General features: G+C 39.9%; 1 protein-coding gene across 1 annotated transcript; it reads right to left on the bottom strand.

Annotated features, from left to right (window-relative positions):
* Positions 1-786: 786 nt before the first annotated feature.
* On the bottom strand, positions 787-10,855 carry LOC138970830 (uncharacterized). The gene is made up of 3 exons (XM_070343366.1): positions 10,749-10,855; positions 4,428-4,628; positions 787-2,297 (listed from the first exon to the last, which is right to left on the bottom strand). The coding sequence occupies exons 2-3, from the start codon at positions 4,603-4,605 to the stop codon at positions 1,684-1,686; spliced, it is 792 nt and encodes a 263-aa protein (XP_070199467.1). The 5' UTR covers positions 4,606-4,628; positions 10,749-10,855; the 3' UTR covers positions 787-1,683.
* Between the last annotated feature and the right edge of the window lie 15,868 nt (positions 10,856-26,723).

The raw sequence follows: 26,723 nt of genomic DNA, 5'->3' as shown, positions 1-26,723 counted from the left end.
TCTGCACATGTCGTAGGTTAGCAATAGTTACCTCCCTTAAACCGCTTACTACGACTAATTGAGTTGGAAACGTCATGGCAATGTCCAGTTAACGCTGGAGTCAGTCTACCCCTGAGAAAAATCATGCACTTTTTTTTAAAAAGTGAAATGTTCTGTAAGTTCAAGGAGAGGTGAGGCTAGAACCAACAAATAGAATAGGGCTTTAAGTGCTGATTTCCAAGATTACGTCAGGAACTTGAGTATGTAAGTCTTTCATACTAAAAAATGTAGTTTCACAAGTTTGTGCAAAGTTGTCGTTTGTTTCCATCTGACCAGCAAAGTAACTGTTTTTGTGTTATGTATTGTTCTACCGTCACTCTTCTTCACATGTGATCAATTGCTTGCTGATTTATTATTAAATGTACACAATAGAATCTTAGAGATTTCACAAGTGGTGGTTTTGTGGAACAGTCTGATACCCCACTCTCAAGTTTAAGTCAATGTCTTGAAAATAAGCACAATAAAACCTCCTTTATGTGTCATTTCTGGCCTCAGAACTCCTTAAATCTACAGAAAAGCTACTTTATACAAGTTTATAACTTTTACAAGGGGTTGACTCCCGCTGTAAATCAAGACAGAACAAACAAAAAACAAAATATCACACACACACACACACACACACACACACACACACACACACACACACACGCACACACACACACACACACACACACACACACACACACACACACACACACACACACTCACACACACACACACACAAAAAAACAAGTCGACGATTTCGGATTGATCTGCAATGCATTTTGAATTCCTCGTCCAATAAACAACCACTTCTTGTTATTCAGTCCAAAATTCAAGAGTTTCGTAGAACTCGACTGTCATTCTCAAACCTAGTCAATTTAACTTTCCCGTAGCAAAGCTTAGCACAGTCGACCAACCTCAGCCGTATTTCTCCCATAGTTATGTCAAGCTTTGGTGTTGTCGTCGCTGTTGTTCGCGTTGCTGTTCTGACCGCGTCCCGACGGTGTGCTTCAACCAAGACACGTCGGACAAGACGATGCATTGAGGGAGAAGACGACAACGACCAACCTCAGCAATCTTTCCCACATTTATGTCCAGCTGTGTTGTTATTGTTGTCGTCGTTGTTGTTTGCGTTGCTGTCCTAGCCTGACCTCTGCCCCACGATGTGTTTCAACCTGAGCAGGCCTGACAGGACGTAAGGCAGAAGACCACAACGCCACACGAACAATCTCAGCAGTGTAACCTACACCTTCGCCCCAAGATGTGGATGAACTTGAGCCGGTCGGATGAGGGAGAAGACGACGACGACGATAAGCAAGACCCCACACGATCAACCTCAGCAGTATTTCCTGTAATTATGTCCAGCTGTGTTGTCGTCGCTGTTGTTCATATTGCTGTGCTGACCTCCGCAGCACGATGTGTTTCAACCTGAGGAGTTCGGACATGACGATGAGGAAGAAGACGACAACGATGACCACGAAGACACACGACCGACGTCAGCAGTGTTTCCTGTGTTTTTGTACATCTTTATTGTTGTTGTCGTTGCTGTTGTTCATGTTGCTGTTTTGACCTCCGCCCAACGATGTGTTTCAACCTTAGCACGTCGGACAGAACGATGAAGGAGAAGACAACAACGATGACCAAGACCACACGCGACAAACCTCAGCAGTGTTTCCTACACCTCCGCCCCCAGAAGTGGGTCAACTTGTGCAGGTCGAACAGAACGACGAGGGAGAAGACGACGACGATGACCACGACGCCGACCGACCCCAGGGCCTGGCTTGACCTCCGGTTATCGTACTTTGACGTCTTCTTCGCCAGCGTCTTGGACAGCTTGCTTGTGTCCAGTGTCAGTTCCTTCTTGATCTCCTCCTCCAGTTTCTCGGCCAGCTGCTCGCCTGTCAGCCCGGGGTAGTCGTGCGTGAAGTTCCTGACCTCGGGGCACGGGCAACACGTTGTGTTCGTGCTTGTGTCGCTGTCTGGGTCGGAGGGAGAGGAAGGGAGAGTACTGGTGGTGGTGATGGTAGGGGTAGTGTCTTCTTCTGTGGTGAGGCAATGTGGGGTTTCTTCTTCTGTGTTCGAGGCCTTGCAGAGTACGCTCCGCTTTTCTGTTGATGTCTGTGTTTGACTGTGACAGCTTACAATACATTTGCGAATCTGGAAATTGTCGCCACGCTCTATACACGTGTGCTCCTCCCCTTCCAGCCGAGGGCAAGTATAGCTGTTATCTCCTACTGTGTTTGACACTTCTCTTTCGGCATCATTTCCCAAGTTTTCTGAAAGAGAAAGGTAGAGATGAAAACATCGAGGTACTTTCGTGCGCATCAAAATGACATATTATGCGCAACCATGCATACATGTCGACTTCTCACATTTGTTTTCGCTTCTAAATTGCCCCCCCACAAATTCCAAATCAGTAAACTTGCTTTCCCGAGCCAGAAAATAAACTAATGCATACGTACTCTCCCCATCACGAACACCTTATATGTTAAATAAATCTCTTATTCGGCACAAACGTTGAGGTTTTATAGGGTTTAAGTTTTCAAAACGTTAATTGATAAATCACTCAATCTTGTAAGCAGGCGAAGAGCATTATACATGTACTGCTTTCTCCAACGCAAGAACAGATAAGTACAAGAAAATTGGTTGATTAAAATCAACATGGCCGAAGCAATGTTTTCATAAAAGAAGCGGTATTGTACGGGCACATGTTGTATTTGGGTTACATGTGTTGCAGAGTATTTGAAAATACGTAGCCATAAAAACATGCAAAGAAGAGTGATAAGTCCCTGTTGTGAATATAGTCAAGTGGATAAATTGATTACTTATGTATCACAATAGTTTTACTGTTACAGCAGTCCCTCTCATGAACGGACACCCTAGGGCCAGTGCAAACCTGTCCGCACCTTGCAGGTGGCCGGTCACGGGAGAGGCCCCCCCCCCCATCACACACACTGACGGACTGAGTGAGTCTTTGCTACTGGTGAACGAGCTCTACTTGTACTAAAACAATAAGGTCAAACTACAACTTATAACTGAAAGGAAAAAACCCTGTCCTGTAAAAATGACGTTAAATCAACGGTGTCAGAAAAAAAGAGATAAAAGAAATCCTCAAATTCCTGAGGATACAGGCACCCCATGAAAGCAGCCACGAACATACTCACAGAGGCACACACGCTTGTGCAGATATACTTTGCAAGAAAATGAATTGAAAACCTGCATGTCGTAATTTCTTTTTTTCTGGCTTTATTGAATGCTGAACAGGCAGTGACTGTTCCCTGTCCAGTTTCCTCTTTCGTCTCTCTTACCACTTTCTTACCCACTCCCCCCCCCCCCCTCCCCTTCCCCTCCACAGGTTTCATCGATAAGTGCGGATTCTCTTGTTCCACGTATTCTCAAAAAACACAAATCCGAAACAGATTGTGTCCGCTAATTTGTCCACTTTAAAGCTGATAAGTCGCAGTACTTGTGATTTTGTTTTACACTCAAAAAATGAAGACAACGTGAAGGACTTTTTTTTAACGGAAAAAGCTGGGGGTGTTTCAGGGAAAAAGCTGGGGGTGTTTCAGGGAAAAAGCTGGGGGTGTTTCAGGGAAAAAGCGACGCAAATAGACCAACTCCGGAAATAACTCTGTCGGGTTTCATGGGTTGCGAAAGAGTAAAATAATATTCAGTCTTGCCTTTATTGAGACACACTGTCCACACACGCTTCTTGTCCACGTGTTGCAGACACACCCCTCGCTAGTCACTGGCTAAAAATGTCACGCGGGAAAGTTTGCCTCATTAAAAGCAAGAGTATGCACTCTTTCTCAACCCATACAAACCCGACCTAGTTGATTCCGAACATCGTCTATTTCCAGAAAAGCCTCACAGGACTTAAACTACCTTACCTATCTATATATATATATACGACTAGTGTCTGTCTGTCTGTCTGTCTGTCTGTCTGTCTGTTCGCGATGCACGGCCAAAGTTCTCGGTGGATCTTTTTCAAATTTGGACACCGTATTCAGCTACACCCCGGACACAACCTCATCGATGAGATATTTTAACACGTGCTCTCAGCGCGCAGCGCTGTGCGCGCTGAACCGATTTGTTTTGGGGGGGGGTCGGATCCACTACCAGTAACTCTTCCTTATCTTCCCAGTGTTTTCAGCCGCGATTATCTCCCTTCCTCCGTGTCGCGTCAATCCATATTCCCGTTACTACGTTACTATTTTTAGAAGGTCACTGCACGTTACTATTTTTAGAAGGTCTCCAGTGTTTTGCGCGTTTATCTTCTTCCTTCGCCGGCGTACACCCGGCAGAGCCGGGTCCCAGGCGCAGCCTGGTATTCGGCTCTTCTTCTTCCCGGCGAAGCCGGTACCCGGCGAAGCGGGTAATCATCTAGTTGAATATATATACCTTACCTGTTGTGAATCTGGCGCGTACCAGAAAGCCCTCAGTGTCGGGCGCTCCGCAGTAGCACTGGATCGTTCGATTCAGGTCCTCTGACTGCACCGTGGCCACTTTGCCATCACTTTTTCCGACGTCTTTGCAAATATTTTGTGTTGCACCACATTCAAAATTTTTTACTTTGCCTTTCATATAGTTAGGGCATCCGCATCTGTCTGGAATTAAAATTAAAAAAAACACGGACTTTAAATATATATGTGTATGAAGGGCACACACCGATCACGAACACAAACCCATACACCCAGACACTGACGTACACACATACACATAATAATAGACACAGTGAGACAGACAGACACACGCGCGCACAAGAGAGAAAGAGAGAGAGAGAGAGAGAGAGAGAGAGAGAGAGAGAGAGAGAGAGAGAGAGAGAGAGAGGGAGATAGACACAGAGAGAGAGAGAGAGAGAGAGAGAGAGAGAGAGAGAGAGAGAGAGAGAGAGAGAGAGAGAGAGAGAGAGAGAGAGAGAGAGAGAGAGAGAGACGGCACAGTAGGTAAAACAAAACAACAAAGTCAGATCAGAAATAAATTATTTAAAGCCGCAAAGTGTGGTATTTCCTAAAAAAAAAGCCAGAATCTCTTGAATAATGTCACACAAATAGGTATGCCTATTACATTTTATTGGCCAGTAAGGTTTCGGCTGGAAATCAGTCATCCAAGGTCGCACAGTACAAGGCACGCTCCGTATTACAAGCGAACTTTTGTATAATTATAATGGTATGGCTACACTGAAGATTGTTGTGCGTGTTTACATTTAGTCACGTTTTGACTAAATGTTTTAACATAGAGGGGAATCGAGACGAGGGTCGTGGTGTGTGTGTGTGTGTGTGTGTGTGTGTGTGTGTGCGTGTGTGTGTGTCTGTGTGTGTGTGTGTGTGTGTGTGTGTGTGTGTGTGTGTGTGTGTTTGTGTGTGTCTGTCTGTGCGTGTGTGTGTGTAGAGCGATTCAGAGTAAACTACTAGACCGATCTTTCTGAAATTTTACATGAAAGTTTCTGGGTATGATATCCCCAAATGGTTTTTTTCATTTGTTCGATAAATGTCTTTGATGACGTCATATCTGGCTTTTTGTAAAAGTTGAGGCAGCACTGTCACAACTTCATTTTTCAATCAAATTGATTGAAATGTTGGCCAAGCAATCTTCGACAAAGGCCGGACTTCGGTATTGCATTTCAGCATGGAGGCTTAAAAATTAATTGATGTCTTTGGTCATTAAAAATCTGAAAATTGTAATTAAATTTTTTTTTTAAACGAACTAAAATTACTTTTATTTTATTCTTCATCATGTTCTGATTCCAATAACATATAAATATGTTATATTCGGATTAAAAACAGGCTCTGAAAATTAAAAATATAAACATTATGATCCAAATTAAATTTCCGAATTCGATTTATAAACAATTTCATCTTATTCCTTGTCGGTTCCTGATTCCAAAAACATATAGATATGATATGTTTGGATTAAAAACACGCTCAGAAAGTTAAAACGAAGAGAGGTACAGTAAAGCGTGCTATGAAACACAGCGCAACCGGTACCGCTTCCGCGCCAAACAGGCTCGTCACTTTCACTGCCTTTTGCACTAGCGGCGGACTACGTTCAGTCTGATTCTGTGAGTTCCACAGCTTGACTAGATGTAGTAATTTCGCCTTACGCGACTTTTTTTTCTTGTAGCTGTCTGGTGCAAACTTTACGTAACGTTGAAACATTACCTTAGCTCTTTGTGTCATTTTCTTTTGACTTCAGTGGCATGAAGGGTGCTACAACCCGAGTTTTTTTTCTCAGAAATAAAATCCGCATATCAACGACATTTTAAACTGATCCTTTTACATTTTGTCAAGTTTTGACTAAATGTTTTAACATGGAGTGGGAATCGAGACGAGGGTCGTGGTGTATGTGTGTGTGTGTGTGTGTGTGTGTGTGTGTGTGTGTGTGTGTGTGTGTGTGTGTGTGTGTGTGTGTGTGTGTGTGTGTAATACTTGACCGATCTTTATGAAATTTTACATGAGAGTTCCTGGGTATGATATCCCCAGACGTTTTTTTTTTCATTTTTTCGATAAATGTCTTTTATGACGTCATATCCGGCTTACAGTTACAGTACTACCTGGTTGGCCAGTACTATCTGGTCAAATGGGTCAAAATAGCCATTTATGCACTTTCGCTGCTTGTGGAAGACACTTCAAATACTCCTATGATACGAGTGATAAATATCAAGCCTACTGACAAACTGCCACATTTTCGCGTTTCGTTACATTTTCATTTTTATATAATTTGCTCAAGCAATGGGAACTCCCGGGGATTCCCCTTTTACGCGCGCGTCATGAAGTTCGGCTGCAAAATGCACGTGTCGCTATTTTTCATCTGTGCCCTGCTTGTAGCGTTTTGTGACGAAACTGAGGGGACTTGCGGCAGACAAAGAGGACGAGAAGAATGTAAGCCGGTATACACATATATGCAATTGTGGTAAACTATCATTCATTGACTGTGTTGCATTGTAGTGATCTAGTTCCGTTTTTCCTTTTTGCCCCCCCCCCCCCCCCCCCCCCCCTCTCCACCAGCCCCCACTCCCAACACACACACACACACACAGAGTACAGATAGAGAGAGAGAAAGAGAGGGATAGAACGAGAGAGAGAGAGAGAGAGAGAGAGAGAGAGAGAGAGAGAGAGAGAGAGAGAGAGAGAGAGAAGCATCCCACAAAGAGAAACTTGAAAGCGTAATAATAATAACTGGCGAGCCCGGAGTAAGGACGGTACTAGCTGTGGCTCTGACTCATAACCTTGACCGACTTATTGCATCCTGTTTAATACTAAAGACCGTGTTACAAAGTCGTTTGTTCGTTAGTTTCGTTCTGTTAATTCTGTCCGGTTGATTTTTCTTCAACTGGCCATTGTCGTATTACAGACACAAGTGACAAGCATATGCCAGGTGATCATATGTTCTTGCAGTAAATGTTTACTTAATTTATGTTAGATGTATACTTCGTACGTTAGAGCGTTCGGAACTTTTCAGTCGCAAAAAGTAGTACCGAAACAGAACAACTTCTCAACCCATTGCACTATCGAGGATTCAGGCTGTTGCTGGGTCGTTATTTGTTTGGTTGCTGGGTCATTATCGAAAAATAACTACCCCTACAAGTTTACAGAGGTAAAGAAGCAGAGGGGGGAATAAAAGGCAGTACAGGGGCGGTGCGTGTGTGTGTTTTAGCCGTGAGAGCTTCGCTCATAACTTTTTTTTTACTTTTTAAATTTTTTTATAGCATCATTGCTTGAGCATCTTGCGACGGCTACAATGTTAGACCTGTGTACGGGACGCTTTAAAACTGCTCGCAAAGGCAAAAGAAGTTTCGTTCAGGGAGAAGTCCTTACTTGTTCACTGCTATCCAGATAGTACTGGTTTGCCAGGTAGTACTGTAACAGACGTCATATCCGGCTTTTTGTAAAAGTTGAGGCGGCACTGTCACACCTTCATTTTTCAATCAAATTGATTGAAATTTTGGCCAAGCAATCTTCGACAAAGGCCGGACTTCGGTATTGCTATTAAGCATGGAGGCTTAAGAATTAATTAATGACTTTGGTCATTAAAAATCTGAAAATTGTAATTAAAATATTTTTTTTATAAAACGATCCAAAACTACGTTTATTTTATTTTTCATCATGTTCTGATTCCAAAAACATATAAATATGTTATATTCGGATTAAAAACAAGCTCTGCAAATTAAAAATATAACAAGAGGCGAAGTAACAGTAACACAAACTCAATCACTCCGTCACACATACACACACACAGTAAGCATAGGTGACACGGTGCAAGAGTGCGAGACAGACACTAGATCTAGTGTCTGTCTGTAGCCTAATTACGGGGACACGACTGCCAGATGGCCAGATCGACACTGCGCTTTCGACCGCGCTTCCTCGCGCAGACACTGAAAACACGCTGTGCAGATTAACCTGTAGGAAATCTCCTTTGGCATCTTTTTATATTTAGTCAAGTTTTGACTAAATATTTTAACATCGAGGGGGAATCGAAACGAGGGTATGGTGTATGTGCGTGTGTCTGTGTGTGTGTCTGTGTGTGTGTCTGTGTGTGTGTGTAGAGCGATTCAGACTAAACTACTGGACCGATCTTTATGAAATTTGACATGAGAGTTCCTGGGTATGAAATCCCCGAACGTTTTTTTCATTTTTTTGATAAATGTCTTTGATGACGTCATATCCGGCTTTTCGTGAAAGTTGAGGCGGCACTGTCACGCCCTCATTTTTCAACCAAATTGGTTGAAATTTTGGTCAAGTAATCTTCGACGAAGCCCGGGGTTCGGTATTGCATTTCAGCTTGGTGGCTTAAAAATTAATTTATGACTTTGGTCATTAAAAATCGGAAAATTGTAAAAAAAAATAAAAATTTATAAAACGATCCAAATTTACGTTTATCTTATTCTCCATCATTTGCTGATTCCAAAAACATATAAATATGTTATATTCGGATTAAAAACAAGCTCTGAAAATTAAATATATAAAAATTATTATCAAATTTTTTTTTCGAAATCAATTTAAAAACACTTTCATCTTATTCCTTGTCGGTTCCTGATTCCAAAAACATATAGATATGATATGTTTGGATTAAAAACACGCTCAGAAAGTTAAAACAAAGAGAGGTATAGAAAAGCGTGCTATCCTTCTTAGCGCAACTACTACCCCGCTCTTCTTGTCAATTTCACTGCCTTTGCCATGAGCGGTGGACTGACGATGCTACGAGTATACGGTCTTGCTGAAAAAGGGCAGCTACTTGACTAAATATTGTATTTTCGCCTTACGCGACTTGTTTATCTATTTTTCTGGAGCTACGAAACCGAACAATGTGAAATCGTCTTCTCCGAATCGGCGAACTGCAGCTCGGTGATAACTGTATCTATACCACAATCCTTCACGCGATCTGACCTAACCTTGACCCCTGACCTGGTCTACATACCACACACGACACAAACCAGTCAGCTGTTTTTACCCCCCCAAAACCCCCCACCACCGGTTTTCTTTGGATACACACTTTAACTACATACGTGCCGACGAAATGTTGATCATTGCTTCAATACTTTGAAGCTGTTGCTTGAATAATAACCAGGTAAAATTAGTATTTCGGTGTTCAGTCAAATGTTAAAGTTTGTACCACAGACATACATACATAGGCACGCACGCACGCCCGCACAGACAGACAAAATTTAGCATCGCATAGGCTACACTTACGTGAGCCAAAAATTATGATTAAAATTAAATTTCCGAAATCATTTTGAAAACAATTTCATTTTATTCCTTGTCGGTTCCTGATTCAAAAAATATATACAGGAAAGTTATGCTCATTCTACAGAACATGCTCCAAATGGCCTCCGCGCCGATTCAGGCAAACGTGAACTCGCCGCGCAAAGTTATCAATCACCCGCACACACTCCTGTTGCGAGATTCCGCGAATGGTTGTTGTGATGGCTCACTTGAGTTCTGCGATTGTCTGTGGGTTGTTCCTGTAGACGTTGTCTTTCAGGAACCCCCAAAGATAGAAATCTGGGGGATTTAAATCCGGGGGAGGCCATTTGGAGCATGTTCTGTAGAATGAGCATAACTTTCCTGAAAGACAAGCTAGAACGCTAACATTTGTTGTTGAAATCATGCAGAGGCTACTTGTGTGTGTAAATAAATTTTATGAAGATTGCTTTATTTTTGTTCAATTTATGACGTTTTGTTTGGGTACTCTTTTTTTGGGTCACCCTGTAGATATGATATGTTTCGATTAAAAACACGCTAAGAAAGTTAAAACGAAGAGAGGTACAGTAAAGCGTGTTATGCAGCACAGCGCAACCCGCTACCGCGCTAAACAGGCTAGTCATTTTCACTGCCTTTTGCACTGGCGGCGGACTACGGTCATTGTGAAAAAATGCAGGGCGTTCGGTTTCATTCTGTGAGTTCCACAGCTTGACTAAATGTAGTTATTTCGCCTTACGCGACTTGTTTTTTTGGTCCAAATACAAAATCAAAAATACTAATAACATTCACAACTGGTTTCCCAATCCACATTGCAGTTTGCATTTACAATTAGCAGCAACAACAACAGCAACTGCGACAGCAACAGCGACCGCAAACACAACAACAACAACAACAACAACAACAACAACAACAACAACAACAACAACAACAACAACAACAACAACAAACACACGCGTCGAATGTTTGCTTTTGTTTTTTCGTTGTTGTTTTTTAGACACATAGTATATCATGTAACATGTTAAATACCTGTATAATTGCAACCACCGGGCGTAGCAGCCGGAGCGGGTTCATCAGACTCAGAGGGGTCCGCTTCATGATGACCTTCAGTGGCTGTAAATATGAAGTTGTTTTGGTCACACATAAATAATAAATAATAGAAACAGGAGGATGACAGCCAAGCAAGGTAAGCAAAAATGTATTAAAAAACTCACATGTATGCAACAAATGTATTCAAGATACGACAGTTTGACGATTCTAAAGTAGTATTTACCACTGTAAACTTAAGTAGCACTTTCCATTGTAAACTAAAGTAGCACTTGCCATTGTAAACTAAAGTAGTTCTGTCCATTGTAAACTTAAGTAGCACTTACCCATGAAAGTTAAAACAGCGCTGATAATTACCACTGCAAAACGAAGTAGCACTTACCAATGAAAGCTAAAGTAGCACTTACCATTGCAAAATGAAGTAGCACTTACCATTGTAAACTAAAGTAGCACAAACCAATGCAAGCTAAAGTAGCACTTACCACTGCAAAATGAAGTAGCACTTACCACTGTTAACTAAGAAAGCACTTACCACTGCAAACTAAAGCAGCACTTACCACTGTTACCTGAAGTAGCACTTACCATTGTAAACTCCCATCCGTAGCATCGTCGTGGTCGCGTTGTCCACATTGTGAGTGACAGAACCGTTCAACAGAAAGTCCCCAAAGTACATCTGGCAGTCTTTGACACCCTCTTCCAAGGAAAGGGTGAACATGGCAGCGACGCATGTAGCACGTGACACTTGTTGTTGCAGACATTCTGACCTACATTCTTCGGCACTGCCCAAACTTGTTGATGTCTTGTTTGGTGCAAAGGTGAGCTTCTGGTTTGAATAATTTTTGAAGGAGCTGAATGCTAGAATTGAAAGAAAGGAAACATGGATGCTAGAATTGGAAGGACACATTCAACACATGTGGACATTGTTAAACCCCTGTCACACTAGGGCTGCGTCCTCACGGCGTTCCCGCGGCGTCCAAGAAAAATGAAGAACGCCGAGGTGCGCGCAATAGGGTCTCCTACAGCGCCGGAGCAACGCGGTGGCATCTCCATTTGACGTGGTGGGGTCGCCAAGAACGCCATGCAACGGCGCGCACTTTGAGCATGCACACAGTACGCGCCGTCGCTCGGCGTTCTGATTTTCCTGCGATGATCCCACGGCGCTCTGAGAAATTTACAACGCCGTGCCAACTCCGTGGAAACACAGTACAGTGTGACAGGGTTAAAAGGCAGGCGAGCAGAGAGAGAGGGAGGCACACAGAGACGCATACACACACATTATTATGTACACACCATTATGTATGTTTGACACGTTGACTTGTATCTGCACGTTAAAGGTGTGTGTATCAAATGGATTAATTAAAAAAATAATCCACCCTATCCTATTCATGGATTCCGCCTTCCCTGCCATTGTGTGTGAGTGTGTATTTGTGTGTGTGTGTGCGTGTGTGTGTGGATGTGTGTGTGTGTGTGTGTGTGTGTGTGTGTGTGTGTGTGTGTGTGTGTGTGTGTGTGTGTGTGTTTGTGTGCGTGCGCGAGAGAGAGAGAAGAGAGGGAGGGAGAGAGACAGACTGACAGAGACAGAAAGAGAGAGACAGAAACAGAGACGAACAGTTGACATACAGACAGGCAGACAGAGACGACCCCTACCCCATCTCCCAACCACACAATATACTCCACTAGAAGTAAGTAAACACCCACTTATTACACTAGAATTAAGCAAATAAACACACATTTTACTCCAATAGATGTAAGTAAATAAACACAAATTATGCTCACCATTCAGCAGTGGGAACTCACACACCACGCCTTTTGTGGCGTTGCAAGGGGTCTGCAGCCAGACAAATTCCTGAGGTTTACTTTCATTCAGTGTCACACGCGTGCACTTTTGATCATTTCTAGCTTTTGAATCTGTTTTCCAGAAGCTTTTATCAAGATGAGTTGTGCAGTTCCTCTCCCAGACATTGGGCAACAACCCATCTACAACGCTGTGCAGGCCGATCCATATTCCGAAGTTGGGGCTGCAAAGTGTCCAGATCATTTGAATATATTGCATTATTTGAATTAAAAATAACCACCAACAGTTTCAGGCACAAGCTTTTTTTTTTTAACTCAGTAAGCAAAGCAATCTTTTTTTTCTTCATGCGAGCCACCGAAATGTCTAGGCAAAATAACAATCAAGAAAAGAAAAAAAAAGTATTATGAAAGAAATCATTCGATATTAAAAAAACACGCTTTTTACATTTAGTCAAGTTATGACTAAATGTTTTAACATAGAGAAGGAATCGAGACGAGGGTCGTGGTGTATGTGTGTGCGTGTATGTGTGTGTGTGTGTGTGTGTGTGTGTGTGTGTGTGTGTGTGTGTGTGTGTGTGTGTGTGTGTGTGTGTGTGTAGAGCGATTCTGAGAAAACTACGGATTTTCATGAAACTTCACATGAGATATCTTTGGTATGCTATCCCCAGACAATTTTTTCCTTTCTTCGATAAGTGTACTTGATGACGTCATATCCGGCTTTTTGTGAAAGTGGAGGCGGCACTGTCACACCCTCAGTTTTTGATCAAATAGCTTGACATTTTGGCAAAGTAATCTTCGACAAAGCCCGGACTTTGGTATTGCATTTCAGCTTGGCGGCTTAAAAATTAATCAATGAGTTTGGTCATTACAAATTTGAAAATTGCAATTAAAATTAAAGTGTTAGTAATCAATCCAAAAAACATTTCATATTTTTTGTCATTATTTCCTGATTCCAAAAACATATACATATGTTATATTTGAATTAAAAACAAGCTACAAAAATTAAAAATAGGAAAATTCTAATTAAAACAAAAATGTCAGAAATCGATTTGAAAACAACTTCATCGTCATCCTTGTCAGTTCTTGATTCACAAAACATATAGAGATGTTATGTTTTGATTAAAACCAAACTCAGAAAGTAAAAAAGAATAGAGATACAGACAAGCTCGCTATCCTGCTCAGCGCAACCACTACTGCGCTATTCTGGATGTCAATTTCACTGCGTTTTCTTCGTGCGGGGGACTGACGATGCTATACGGTCTTGGTGAGAAAAGAATGCAGTGCGGTCAGTTTCATTCTGTGAGTTCGACAGATTGACTAAATGTAGTAATATTGCCGTACGCGACCTGTTTTAGACAAAGTAAGCAGAGCAATCTTTCTTCTACCATGAAAGCCACCACAAAATGTAGGCAAACCAACAACCAAGACAAACAAGAACAATACAAACAAAAACATTATTATGGAAAACGTATCACAAAACAAAACGGTAAAGATAACAAAAGAAAGAACGAACACAAGATTATTGAGAAGCAATTAAGATAAAGACAGACCAAAAAGTATGATGAAACAATTTTTCTCACAAAGTTACAGATACGTTGAATGTTTATGTTCTGAAAATAAAATAATAACAAGTCGCGTAAGGCGAAATTACTACATTTAGCCAATCTGTCGAACTCACAGAATGAAACTGAACGCACTGCATTTTTGTCACCTAGATCGTTTAGCATCGTCATTTCCAGGGACGTGGACAAGGCAGTAACATTGGCAAGTCAGTATAGCGCTGTAGCGGTTGCGCTTAGCAGGATAGCACGCTTTTCTGTATCTCTATTCGTTTTACCTTCTGAGCTTGTTTTTTTTAATCCAAACATAACATATCAATATGTCTTTGGAATCAGGAACGGTCAACAAATAAGGTGACATTGTTTATAAATCGATTTTCATATTTTAATTATTAGAGCTTGTTTTTAATCCGAATATAACATATTCATATGTTTTTGGAACCAAAACATGATAGAGAATAAAATGAAACTATTTTTGAATCGTTTCCTAAAATAATAAATTCTATTACAATTTTCAGATTTTTAATTAATGACCAAATTCATTAATTAATTTTTAAACCTCCTAGCTGAAATGCAATACCAAAGTCCGGCCTTTGTCGAAGATTGCTCGACCAAAATGGTAATCGATTTGGTCGAAAAATGAGGGCGTGATCATGACAGTGCGGTCTCAACTCTGAGGATATTATACCCAGGAACTCTCATGTGAAGTTTCATGAAAATGGCCCAGTAGTTTTCTCTGAATCGCTCTACACGCACACACATACACATACACATACACACTCACACACACACACACACACACACACACACACACACACACACACTCACACACACACACACACACACACACCACGACCCTCGTCTCGATTCTCCGTTCGATGTTAAAAGTAAATTTAATGAAATAAACAAGTGAACTTGACAGGGAAAGAAAGAGAGAGAGAGATAGATAGATAGTTAGAGGGAGAGAGAGAGAGAGAGAGAGAGAGAGAGAGAGAGAGAGAGAGAGAGAGAGAGAGTTTGTTTGTTTATTTGGTGTTTAACGTCGTTTTCAACCACGAAGGTTATATCGCGACGGGGGAGAGAGAGAGAGAGAGAGAGAGAGAGAGAGAGAGAGAGAGAGAGAGAGAGAGAGAGAGAGAGAGAGAGAGCGAGAGAAAGAGAGAGAGCGAGAGAGAGAGAGAGCGAGAGAGAGAGAGAGAGAGAGAGAGAGAGAGAGAGAGAGAGAGAGAGAGAGAGAGCAACACAGACGAAGAAAGACAGTCGTACAGACAACTCACACATGATCATCAGAACGCAACCCCGACTTCATGGCTCCTTGAAACGTGTTCATGGCTTGCTTTGTGTCGAGAGTGGGAAGAGAGCCCCTTTTTTCATGACAAAACTTGGAAGCTGAGTTCCAGGTCAGCTTCACCTCTCTGTACCATGTCCATTTCACCGTATGGTCCGCATCTGTCAATAAATAACATTGAAAGCGCCGTTGTCCTTTTGGACATAAACATTCATGTTCATCACTTGAGATCATGCCAGACTTTCACGTGTAATAAGAGCATTCTTTGACTTAGAAACATACCCAAAAACAAAAGCAAAGAGACTGCCAACGTTCCAAAATTCAGAATAAAAAAACAAGAAAGGTAGGTTGTTGGAACGTTTGTTATTGACAAAACAATACATTCACACATATTTCGACCCAACGGTCTTTTAAGTCTTTTTTTTTTATCCCACCTTTCTTGTTTTTTGATTTAGAAACATACCATAAGCCAACAGTGTGTCTACGTTCTGTACTCTGAGAGTTGGCTTTGTGTAGTTGGGTGGGGGGGGGGGGGGAGGAGGGGGGGAGGAGGGGGGGAGGAGGGGGGGAAATTAGTTGAGTAGATTGACATGTAGGTCATATACGAAAGTACTTTAAACAAAAATTGATGTATTCAAGTGAATATCCCTTGTAAAAGCGTGAGCACATCTGAGATGATGAACATGATGTACCTCACAATATGTGCAAGGGAGGGAATTGTTTGAGCACATTGACAGAAATGTCACATACGAAGGTACTTCCAACAACAAGTCGCGTAAGGCGAAAATACAACATTTAGTCAAGTAGCTGTCGAACTCACAGAATGAAACTGAACGCAATGCCAATTTTCAGCAAGACCGTATGTATACTCGTAGCATCGTCAGTCCACCGCTCATGGCAAAGGCAGTGAAATTGACAAGAAGAGCGGGGTAGTAGTTGCGCTAAGAAGGATAGCACGCTTTTCTGTACCTCTCTTTGTTTTAACTTTCTGAGCGTGTTTTTAATCCAAACATATCATATCTATATGTTTTTGGAATCAGGAACCGACAAGGAATAAGATGAAAGTGTTTTTAAATTGATTTCGACAATTTAAGTTTGATAATAATTTTTATATATTTAATTTTCAGAGCTTGTTTTTAATCCAAATATAACATATTTATATGTTTTTGGAATCAGAAAATGATGGAGAATAAGATGAACGTAAATTTGGATCGTTTTATAAATTTTTATTTTTTTTTACAATTTTCAGATTTTTAATGACCAAAGTCATTAATTAATTTTTAAGCCACCAAGCTGAAATGCAATACCGAAGTCCGGGCTTCGTCGAAGATTACTTGACCAATTTGGTTGAAAAAGGAGGGCGTGACAGTGCCGCCTCAACTTTCACGAAAAACCGGATATGACGTCATCAAAGACATTTATCAAAAAAATGAAAAAAAACGTTCGGGGATTTCATACCCAGGAACTCTCATGTCAAATTTCATAAAGATCGGTCCAGTAGTTTAGTCTGAATCGCTCTACACACACACACACACACACACGCACAGACACACACACATACACCACGACCCTCGTCTCGATTCCCCCCTCGATGTTAAAACATTTAGTCATAACTTGACTAAATGTAACAAGTCGCGTAAGGCGAAAATACAACATTTAGTCAAGTAGCTGTCGAACTCACAGAATGAAACTGAACGCAATGCAACGCAGCAAGACCGTATACTCGTAGCATCGTCAGTCCACCGCGCACGGCAAAGGCAGTGAAATTGACAAGAAGAGCGGGGTAGTAGTTGCGCTGAGAAGGATAGCACGCTTTTCTGTACCTCTCTTCGTTTTAACTTTCTGAGCGTGTTTTTAATCCAAACATATCATATCTATATGTTTTTGGAATCAGGAACCGACAAGGAATAAGATGAAGGTGTTTTAAAATTGATTTGGACAATTTAATTTTGATAATAATTTTTATATTTTTAATTTTCAGAGCTTGTTTTTAATCCAAATATAACATATTTATATATTTTTGGAATCAGAAAATGATAAAGAATAAGATGTACGTAAATTTGGATCGTTTTATAAAAAAAATATTTTTTTTTACAATTTTCAGATTTTTAATGACCAAACGCACTCATTAGTTTTTAAGCCACCAAGCTGAAATGCAATACCAAACCCCGGCCTTTGTCGAAGATTACTTGACCAAAATTTCAACCAATTTGGTTGAAAAATGAGAGCGTGACAGTGCCGCCTCAACTTTCACGAAAAGCCGGATATGACGTCATCAAAGACATTTATCAAAAAAATGAAAAAAACGTATGGGGATTTCATACCCAGGAACTCTTATGTCAAATTTCATAAAGATCGGTCCAGTAGTTTAGTCTGAATCGCTCTACACACACACACAGACAGACAGACAGACAGACAGACAGACAGACACACACACACACATACACCACGACCCTCGTCTCGATTCCCCCCTCTACGTTAAAATATTTAGTCAAAACTTGACTAAATATAAAAATGGAAGTATTGAAGTAAAAGGATGTTCTTTTCGGTTGTAAAAGCTTGAACACGTCTGAGATGAGTAACATGATCGCTAAAACGAGAAGGAATGTACGTACGTAGAGGTTACATGCCGAGTCTCAGTGATTATTAAAAATAATGGTCGAAGTTTGCGGATCATGAAAAATGCGAGCTTCAGCGAGCTTTTTCATGACCGCGAACTGAGACCATTATTTTTAATAATCACTGAGACGAGGTGTGTAACCTCTTTATTCCTCCTTTCTTCAGTTATTCAAAGAAAACAGGAGTTTTTGTGCGAAAGTTTGATCGAATCCGAATCACTCAACCAGTCAACCTGCGCAGGCGATCGATTAATGCGCGGTTGTATAGTTCCGTGCAAATCATTCCATTCTGTTAACACTTCTTGTCAGTTTCCCTGTTTTGGACTAAAATCAAGTACACGGATATGCTGTTATTCTGCTGTGGCGGTAAAGGCAGATATTGTGTGTTCTGTTTATGTTTTAGTATTGCTTAGGATAATGTTTTTTCGTCAAATGGGACTAGCAGACGAACTTTTGCACCCGTGTTCCAACGTTAATTACTGTATGAAGTTCAGTTTTCTGGGGAAAATAGTGTATGAAACCGCTTTATGTTGTTTAAATTGATGAGATGTGTGCATTTGGTTGCGTGTGATCTGTTTATAAAATGAAATATTGTTGAAAACTGACCGTCGGATTGCAGTCAGTGTTGTCGAAGAAACTGAGTTAAAAGAAGGGGAACTACTCTTGTCGCTAGAGTATGAGTTACTTGCCTTGGGAATTTGCTTTTGATGAACGGTTTGTGCACAGCAGATCTAGATTCAGAAAATAACCGAACTCATGGATTTTATATGGAGATTCATGTGTTCAGGCCTGTAGTTGTTAATTTAAATGCGGTATGTTTGTATTGTTTGCTCCAGAGATGTATACTTCGTACGTATAGAGCGTTCGGAACTTTTCAGTCGCAAAAGTAGTACCGAAACAGAACAGCTTCTCAACCCATTGCACTATCGAGGATTCAGGCTGTTGCTGGCTCGTTATTTGTTTGGTTGCTGGGTCATTATCGAAAAATAACTAGCTCTACAAGTTTACAGAGGTAAAGAAGCAGAGGGGGGAATAATTTACAATCTGTGCATTTTTACATTTAGTCAAGTTTTGACTAAATGTTTTAACATAGAGGGGGAATCGAAACGAGGGTCGTGGTGTATGTGTGTAGAGCGATACAGACCAAACTACTGGACCGATCTTTATGAAATTTTCCATGAGAGTCCCTGGGATTGATATCCCCGAACGTTTTTTTGATAAATGTCTTTGATGACGTCATATCGGGTTTTTCGTGAAAGTTGAGGCGGCACTGTCACGCTCTCATTTTTCAACCAAATTGGTTGACATTTTCGTCAAGTAGTCTTCGACGAAGCCCGGACTTCGGTATTGCATTTCAGCTTGGTGGCTTAAAAATTAATTAATGACTTTGGTCATTAAAAATCGGAAAATTGTAAAAAAAATATTTTTTTTATAAAACGATTCAAATTTACAATCATCTTATTCTCCATCATTTTCTGATTCCAAAAACATATAAATATGTTATATTTAGATTAAAAACAAGCTCTGAAAATTAAAAATATAAAAATTATTATCAAAATTAAATTGTCGAAATCAATTTAAAAACACTTTCATCTTATTTCCTGTCGGTTCCTGATTCCAAAAACATATAGATTTGATATCTTTGGATTAAAAATACGCTCAGGAAGTTAAAACGAAGAGAGGTACAGAAAAGCGTGCTATCCTTCTCAGCGCAACTACTAAACCGCTCTTCTTGTCAATTTCACTGCCTTTGCCATGAGCGGTGGACTGACGATGCTACGAGTATACGGTCTTGCTGAAAAATTGCATTGCGTTCCGTTTCATTCTGTGAGTTCGACAGCTACTTGACTAAATGTTGTATTTTCGCCTTACGCGACTTGTGTATAATGCCTTGGGTGATCAAAGGCTTCAGGACTTAAATTCTGTTAGCTACGTTTGGTTATTGAGAACATGATACAATAAGATAGTTAGAACTGACAAAGCAAACGACAGCTGAGGATGCTATTTGATCAATCTTGTACTGCATATAATAATCTAAACAACGAAGTGACTGTGGTAAGATGAACAAAGTTAAAAAATATAATATAATATATAATATAATATCCAAAACAAAGGTCTAATATAATATCCAAAATATAATATAATATATCATATAATATCCAAAACAAAGGTCTAATGCATCATATTTGTTTTCCAGCAATAGTAAAAATGAATAATAATAGGATAGAAAAACTGAGAATACACTTATAATCAGGTGAACATAATTAACCTTGACCTTGTTTAAAAACCTTCACAAACAAGAAAAGGTAAACATCGAAAACACCGTAAATAACCTCACACCATTTACTCACACGTTCTAGATGTAACAATACAAATAATTACCTGCAAGGATCTGCACCATTACCGACGAAATGATCACAACAGTCATTGGTCGAAACGCAGCTGTCAAGAGACCCTTGTTGATTCCAATCACTCTCATGATGAATGACGTGTATGGATGTTTACATTGAAATATAGTTACAAAATCACTTCAAAATGATCCTCTCTCTGTACACGCTAATATTCTTTAACTGGAAATAAGTTAATTCAGAGCATTTGCACTTTACTCTCCTTACAAAACCACTTCAAATCCTCTCCGCGTATACCCTAATATATTTCAACTGGAAATAACGGAACGACATGTATTTACACTGTGCGCCAGTAACAAAACCACTACAAGCCCCCTCTCTGTGTGTTCCGTAAAATCTGGAACCGAAAATAAGTACAACAACCTACTCAGTAAAATCAATATCCGTGTAAGTTGAAACTCAACTTAATAAAGCAGTTCCTGCTTTGAACAAAGATCGAGCATGCGCACAGTTCTGCTAATTATTTAAAGGCACAGTCCTTCTTGTGAAAAACATTCCGCTCACTATCTCAGATCTGCCCAGGCTTCTACATAGGATAGGAGCATTCCTCCTCTTTGACACATACAGAACATCAAAATCCTAACTGCTGCCTGTGCAGAATATGATTTTTACATTTAGTCAAGTTTTGACTAAATGTTTTAACATGGAGGGGGGAATCGAGACGAGGGTCGTGGTGTATGTGTGTGTGTGTGTGTGTGTGTGTGTGTGTGTGTGTCTGTCTGTCTGTCTGTGTGTGTAGAGCCGATCTTTATGAAATTTGACATGAGAGTTCCTGGGTATGATATCCCCGGATTTATTTTTCATTTTTTCGATAAATACCTTTGATGACGTCATATCCGGCTTTTTGTAAAAGTTGAGGCGGCACTGTCACACCCTCATTTTTCCATTAAATTGATTGAAATTTTGGCAAAGCAATCTTCGACGAAGGCCGGGGTTTGGTATTGCATTTCAGCTTGGTGGCTTAAAAACTAATGAGTGAGTTTGGTCATTAAAAATCGGAAGCTTGTAATTAAAATTATTTTTTTATTAAACGATCCAAAAACAATTTCATCTTATTCTTCGTCATTTTCTGATTCCAAAAACATATACATATGTTATATTTGGATTAAAAACAAGCTCTGAAAATTAAAAATATAAAAATTATTATCAAAATTAAATTTCCGAAATCGTTTTAAAAACTATTTCATCTTATTCCTTGTCGGTTCCTGATTCCAAAAACATATAGATATGATATGTTTGGATTAAAAACACGCACAGAAAGTTAAAACGAAGAGAGGTACAGTAAAGCGTGCTATGAAGCACAGCGCAATCGCTACCGCGCCAAACAGGCTCGTCACTTTCACTCCCTTTTGCACTAGCGGCGGACTACGTTCAGTTTCATTCTGTGAGTTCCACAGCTTGACTAAATGTAGTAATTTCGCCTTACGCGACTTGTTTTTTATTATGAACGAATTTCTTAAAGGAGCAGTCTTTGCCGTGAAATCAGTTCTGCTCACCATCTCAGATCTGATCAGGCTTTTACATGGGATAAGTGCATCCCCCCACTTAGACACATACCAAAAATAAACATCTTGACTGCTTTTTGGTTGCAGAGTTGAATTTTTGGAGGAACAAAACTTTAAATAAACATCATAATAATATCACGATTTAGATGCGTACACCGATATCATAACATTTAGGCAATCTGTCGACCTGAAAATGAACACGCACACGCACACACACACGTACACACACACGCACGCACACACACACACACACATACACACACACAAACACGCACACACACACACACGCACGCAAGCACGCACGCACGCACGCACGCACACACGCACGCAAGCAAGCACGCACGCACGCACGCACGCACACATACAGACAGACACACACAAACACACGCACGCACGCACGCACGCACACATAGATGCACACACGCACGCACACACACACACACCCACGCACACACACTCACACACACACACTTACACAAACGCTCGAACGCACGCACGCATACGCACACACACACTAACACACACACAAACACACACACACACGTACACACACACACACACACACACACACACACACACACACACACACACACACACACACACACACACGTACACACACACACACAAACTCTCCTCCCTCTCAATCCCCCTCCCACCGCATTGCATGTCGTCAACATTGCTGGTTTTATGTAGTTGAAAACCAAACCTGCTCCATATCATGAAATCTCTACCTCGGCCTTGTACATGTTTGATAAAGGCTATTATGTGGAAAAAGTATTACGTTGTTCTGTGCTCGAATAACATGATTTAGAGAGAGGGAGGTAGTGTGCGAGAGAGAGAATGAGAGAGAGTGAGAAAGTGGGGGACAGAGATGGGAAAGAGAGAGAGAGAGAGAGAGAGAGAGAGAGAGAGAGAGAGAGAGAGAGAGATAGAGAGAGAGAGAGAGGGAGAGAGAGAGAGAACTTTGAAATTTGAACTTTATTTATTTATCGAGGGTAACAGAATAAGAAAAATATACATGCTTTTTTTCGTCCGGCCCTCCCCCATTGAGGGTAACTCGATTAATAACAAGAAGAAATAGAAGTTAAGTTAATTACAATACCATGTATATAATTAACATGTCAAACAGTTAAAAAGACATTCAAAATGCATTATGAATATCAAGCAATGATGTAATATTATCACATAATTATTTACTTGTTTCCAAGAGAAACAGCATATACATTTCTTTGAAGGAAGTTTCACTGAATTGCATTTTAATTAAATCAGGAATGGAGTTCCACAATAAGGCGCCAGAATAAGAAAGACTTGATTTGTAAAGGTCAATTCTAGGGGTTGGGGTAATTAATTTGTTTAGTTTTATTGAATTATTCAGTTTGAAATTTGAGGCAATGAATGTAGGTGCATTCCCTGACATAATTCTATGCATCATTACACCTTTGTTATAGATGAATCGTGATTTGATAGGAAGAATCTTTAATTTTTTATAATCAGACATAGAGAGAGATGCATTTTTTAAAAGAATTAATTTTACAGCTCGTCTATGCAAAGAGCACAAGTGTTTCAAAGTGTTTGCACTTGCAGAGTCCCACACTGTGGACGCATAATCAATAGTTGATTGAATATATGCCTGAAAAAACAGTTTCCGTGTGCGTAGGTCTAGAAAGTGTTTAATTTTTGATAACTGATATATTTTTTTAGAAGTATTTTTACAAAGTGTATCTAAATGTTTTGACCAAGACAGATTATTATCAATGGTTATTCCCAAAACCTTATGGTTATCAACTTCAGTTACATCTTGATTTTGTATTTGTAGTTTAGGAAATTTTGATGATAGATTTTGTCGTTTTTGTCTAGTGGTTAGAAGCATGCATTTAGTTTTATTTGGGTTCAGTGACATATGGTTTAGTTCTGACCATTCCAGCAATCGATCAATGTTTTCTTGGAGGACTCTTGCTAGCTCACTTAGATCTTTGTGACTAGAATGAATTGTAGTATCATCTGCAAATAGTTCACACATACATTTAACAAATAATGGTAGGTCATTAATATAGATAGAAAATAGTAAAGGACCAAGAATAGAACCTTGTGGAACTCCAAACCTTACTGTTTGTTTACAAGAGTATGATTGATTCAGATAAGTACTTTGCTGTCTGTCTGACAGGAAAGATTTTAAAATGTTAACAGAATCAGTTGCCAAACCATAAATCTCAAGCTTTTTGATAAGGAGTTTATGGTCAATTAGGTCAAAAGCTTTAGCAAAGTCAACAAATAGAGCAGCACAGAACTGGTTACTATTAATGTTGTTTAGCCATTGGTCAACTAAGCTAATCAGCGCTGTTTGACATGAGTGTTTTTTCCTAAAACCTGATTGCTTATCATGTATCAATTTGTTACAAATTAGAGAGAGCGAGAGAGAGAGAGAGCGAGAGAGAAAGAGAAAGAGAGAGAGAGAGAGAGAGAGAGAGAGAGAGAGAGAGAGAGAGAGAGAGAAAGAGAGAGAGAGAGAGAGAGAGAGAGAGAGAGAAAAGAGAGAGAGAGAGAAGAGAGAGAGAGAGAGAGAGAGAGAGAGAGAGAGAGAGAGAGAGAGAGAGAGAGAGAGAGAGAGAGAGAGAGAGAGAGAGAAAGAGAGAGAGAAGTGGGTGGGGTATGGAGAGAGAAAAAAAACCAGAGCGTGCATGGGATACTAGAGACTCGGGAGAGAGAATTATCCTAACTGTTCAAGCATACATCTCACAATACAGAAAGAATTAGAACTGCAAATCAGACATATGTATTTGTTAAACAGTCACGGAGTTAAGTCGACCACTGCATGGTTTCCGCCATCTCAAATTCGCCATTTTAGAAAAAATCTACGTAATCCTTCCTGCTTTTCACCAAATCTTTAAAGTCATAATTCAGAATTAAGCCCCTCCCCAAAATGTTTTAACATTATTGTAGCATTATAAGAACGAAACCAGTTAACTGAACATGTTATGTTGGTTGTTGGATTTGATTAACTTTAGTGCAAGTATCATTGACTTCTGTCCTGTTATTCGACCTACCAGGAATATGGCATTTTCGTGTATTCATTTGAGCAACAGATATGTATTTTAACCGCTTCCGTCCTCCTGTGCCGCGAAACAATCAAAAATCAATGTAACGATTAAACACTGGATGTTCTTACTTTTGACCTTGTGACGTATTTATAAGGCCGACTAAAACTCATATTTAGGCTGTTGGCCGAGACGACACAAAAGTGCACTTTTGTTTGCGTTCAATCGTAAACAAAATTAAGAAAATGAATACCAATAATTACAAGGAATTATCACTTCGATAAAGGGATACATAAAAGTAACTCAAGTAAAAGTTAAAAAACATTAACAAAGTTTAAAAAAATAAAAAAAATAAAAAAAATAAAAAATAAAAGTAATTCGTATATTGACCAAAATATGACATTTGTCACAGATCTGGAAGGTCATTGTTCACCTCGACCTCTAGCGCGGTCTTGGAAGACAATGACTGTCTCGATGTATCAGAACGTTATATTTTGTCAATAAAAACAAATGCCGTATAATGTCTTTGATTCACGATTTGCATCTTATAGTCGTCTGCAAACTGTTACTTTGTACGCATATAGGATCAGCTTGTTGTGCTCCATAGCTATAATGATATGTATGCGAAATATTTGAATAAATCAATAAAACCAAAAACATCGTTGTCTTGACTACTCGATACGTTTGGAACTGCTATGACACAATTGATAGATTGCACAGGACCTGTATTTTGTTTATTCGCTGTTAGCTGAAAATATCGCAAGTATTATATAGTCATTTTAGGCGTTATCTGTCGTCAATTCTGAGCGTTAAGGTTGTGTGTTTGAAAAGTTCAAGACAATGGAAAAGCTTTGTCGTAGCTTGGTTAGAATGTTCACTTTCGCAGGATGCAACTATCTTTATCATTGGGACAACTATTTTAGTCTTTGGACGGGAACCAGTAACTGACAATTCTTCACCTTCTTTGCAAGCATAGTATTAGTTCTTTGTTATTACAGTGAACTTAAATGCATTTGCGTAAGTGTGGGCATCATTAATTGATATAATTTATATAGCATCCGACTGATTTTTTAAATTAGACACAGTATTTGGGCTATATCTTTCTTTTCTTTCTTTATTTGGTGTTTAACGTCGTTTTCAACCATTCAAGGTTATATCGCGACGGATTTGGGCTATATGCTAGCACTGTAAACTTGTTGTCTATGTAACTATGAGGATTACTTTATATATATCAACATTATATTTGCCATCGACAATTATGCATTGTTGATGTTACAACGCTCAATATTGTCACGTGATAGCCATCATTGATTTTTGCAAAATCTGAAATCAAGAATGGTAAACTATCCGCCTTTGGGCATAATTGACTGCCATACTATAAGCCTAGTATGATAGAATGATGGGAGGGGAACCTGAGACACTAAATTAAAGTTTGTATTGATTTTTGTCATTAAAACCTGACTTCCTGAAAAAAAGCAAACAAAACCAACATCGGACAACCGGTAAAATTCGTAGAATTATTAAAAGCAGATTTGTAAAATAAATCGCTCAGCACCGATCAGTTTTCGCGGCTTTTATCGGTTAACCCTGTTATTGATAAATGATAGGCGCTAAGCCGTTTACGTTGCTGTTGTGCTTTTGATATTTCAGAGAAGCGCGTTAAAGGCCTACTCCGCTTCCCGTAAACCATCAGTTTCTGGTTACAGACACTGTCAGGCTTTTACACATGCTACAAACACCCTTTCGTTTA

The sequence above is a fragment of the Littorina saxatilis genome, linkage group LG7 (genome assembly GCF_037325665.1).
Source record: "Littorina saxatilis isolate snail1 linkage group LG7, US_GU_Lsax_2.0, whole genome shotgun sequence".
Taxonomy (NCBI): domain Eukaryota; kingdom Metazoa; phylum Mollusca; class Gastropoda; order Littorinimorpha; family Littorinidae; genus Littorina; species Littorina saxatilis.
This window is presented reverse-complemented; position numbering and strand designations above follow the sequence as displayed.

Bases quoted from the DNA above. Each gene is read 5' to 3' on its own strand.
- LOC138970830 (XM_070343366.1), bottom strand. From the start codon at position 4,605: ATGAAAGGCAAAGTAAAAAATTTTGAATGTGGTGCAACACAAAATATT. The intron at 2,298-4,427 runs GTAAGGTATATA...TTTCTCTTTCAG, and splicing joins ACGCGCCAGATTCACAACAG to AAAACTTGGGAAATGATGCC.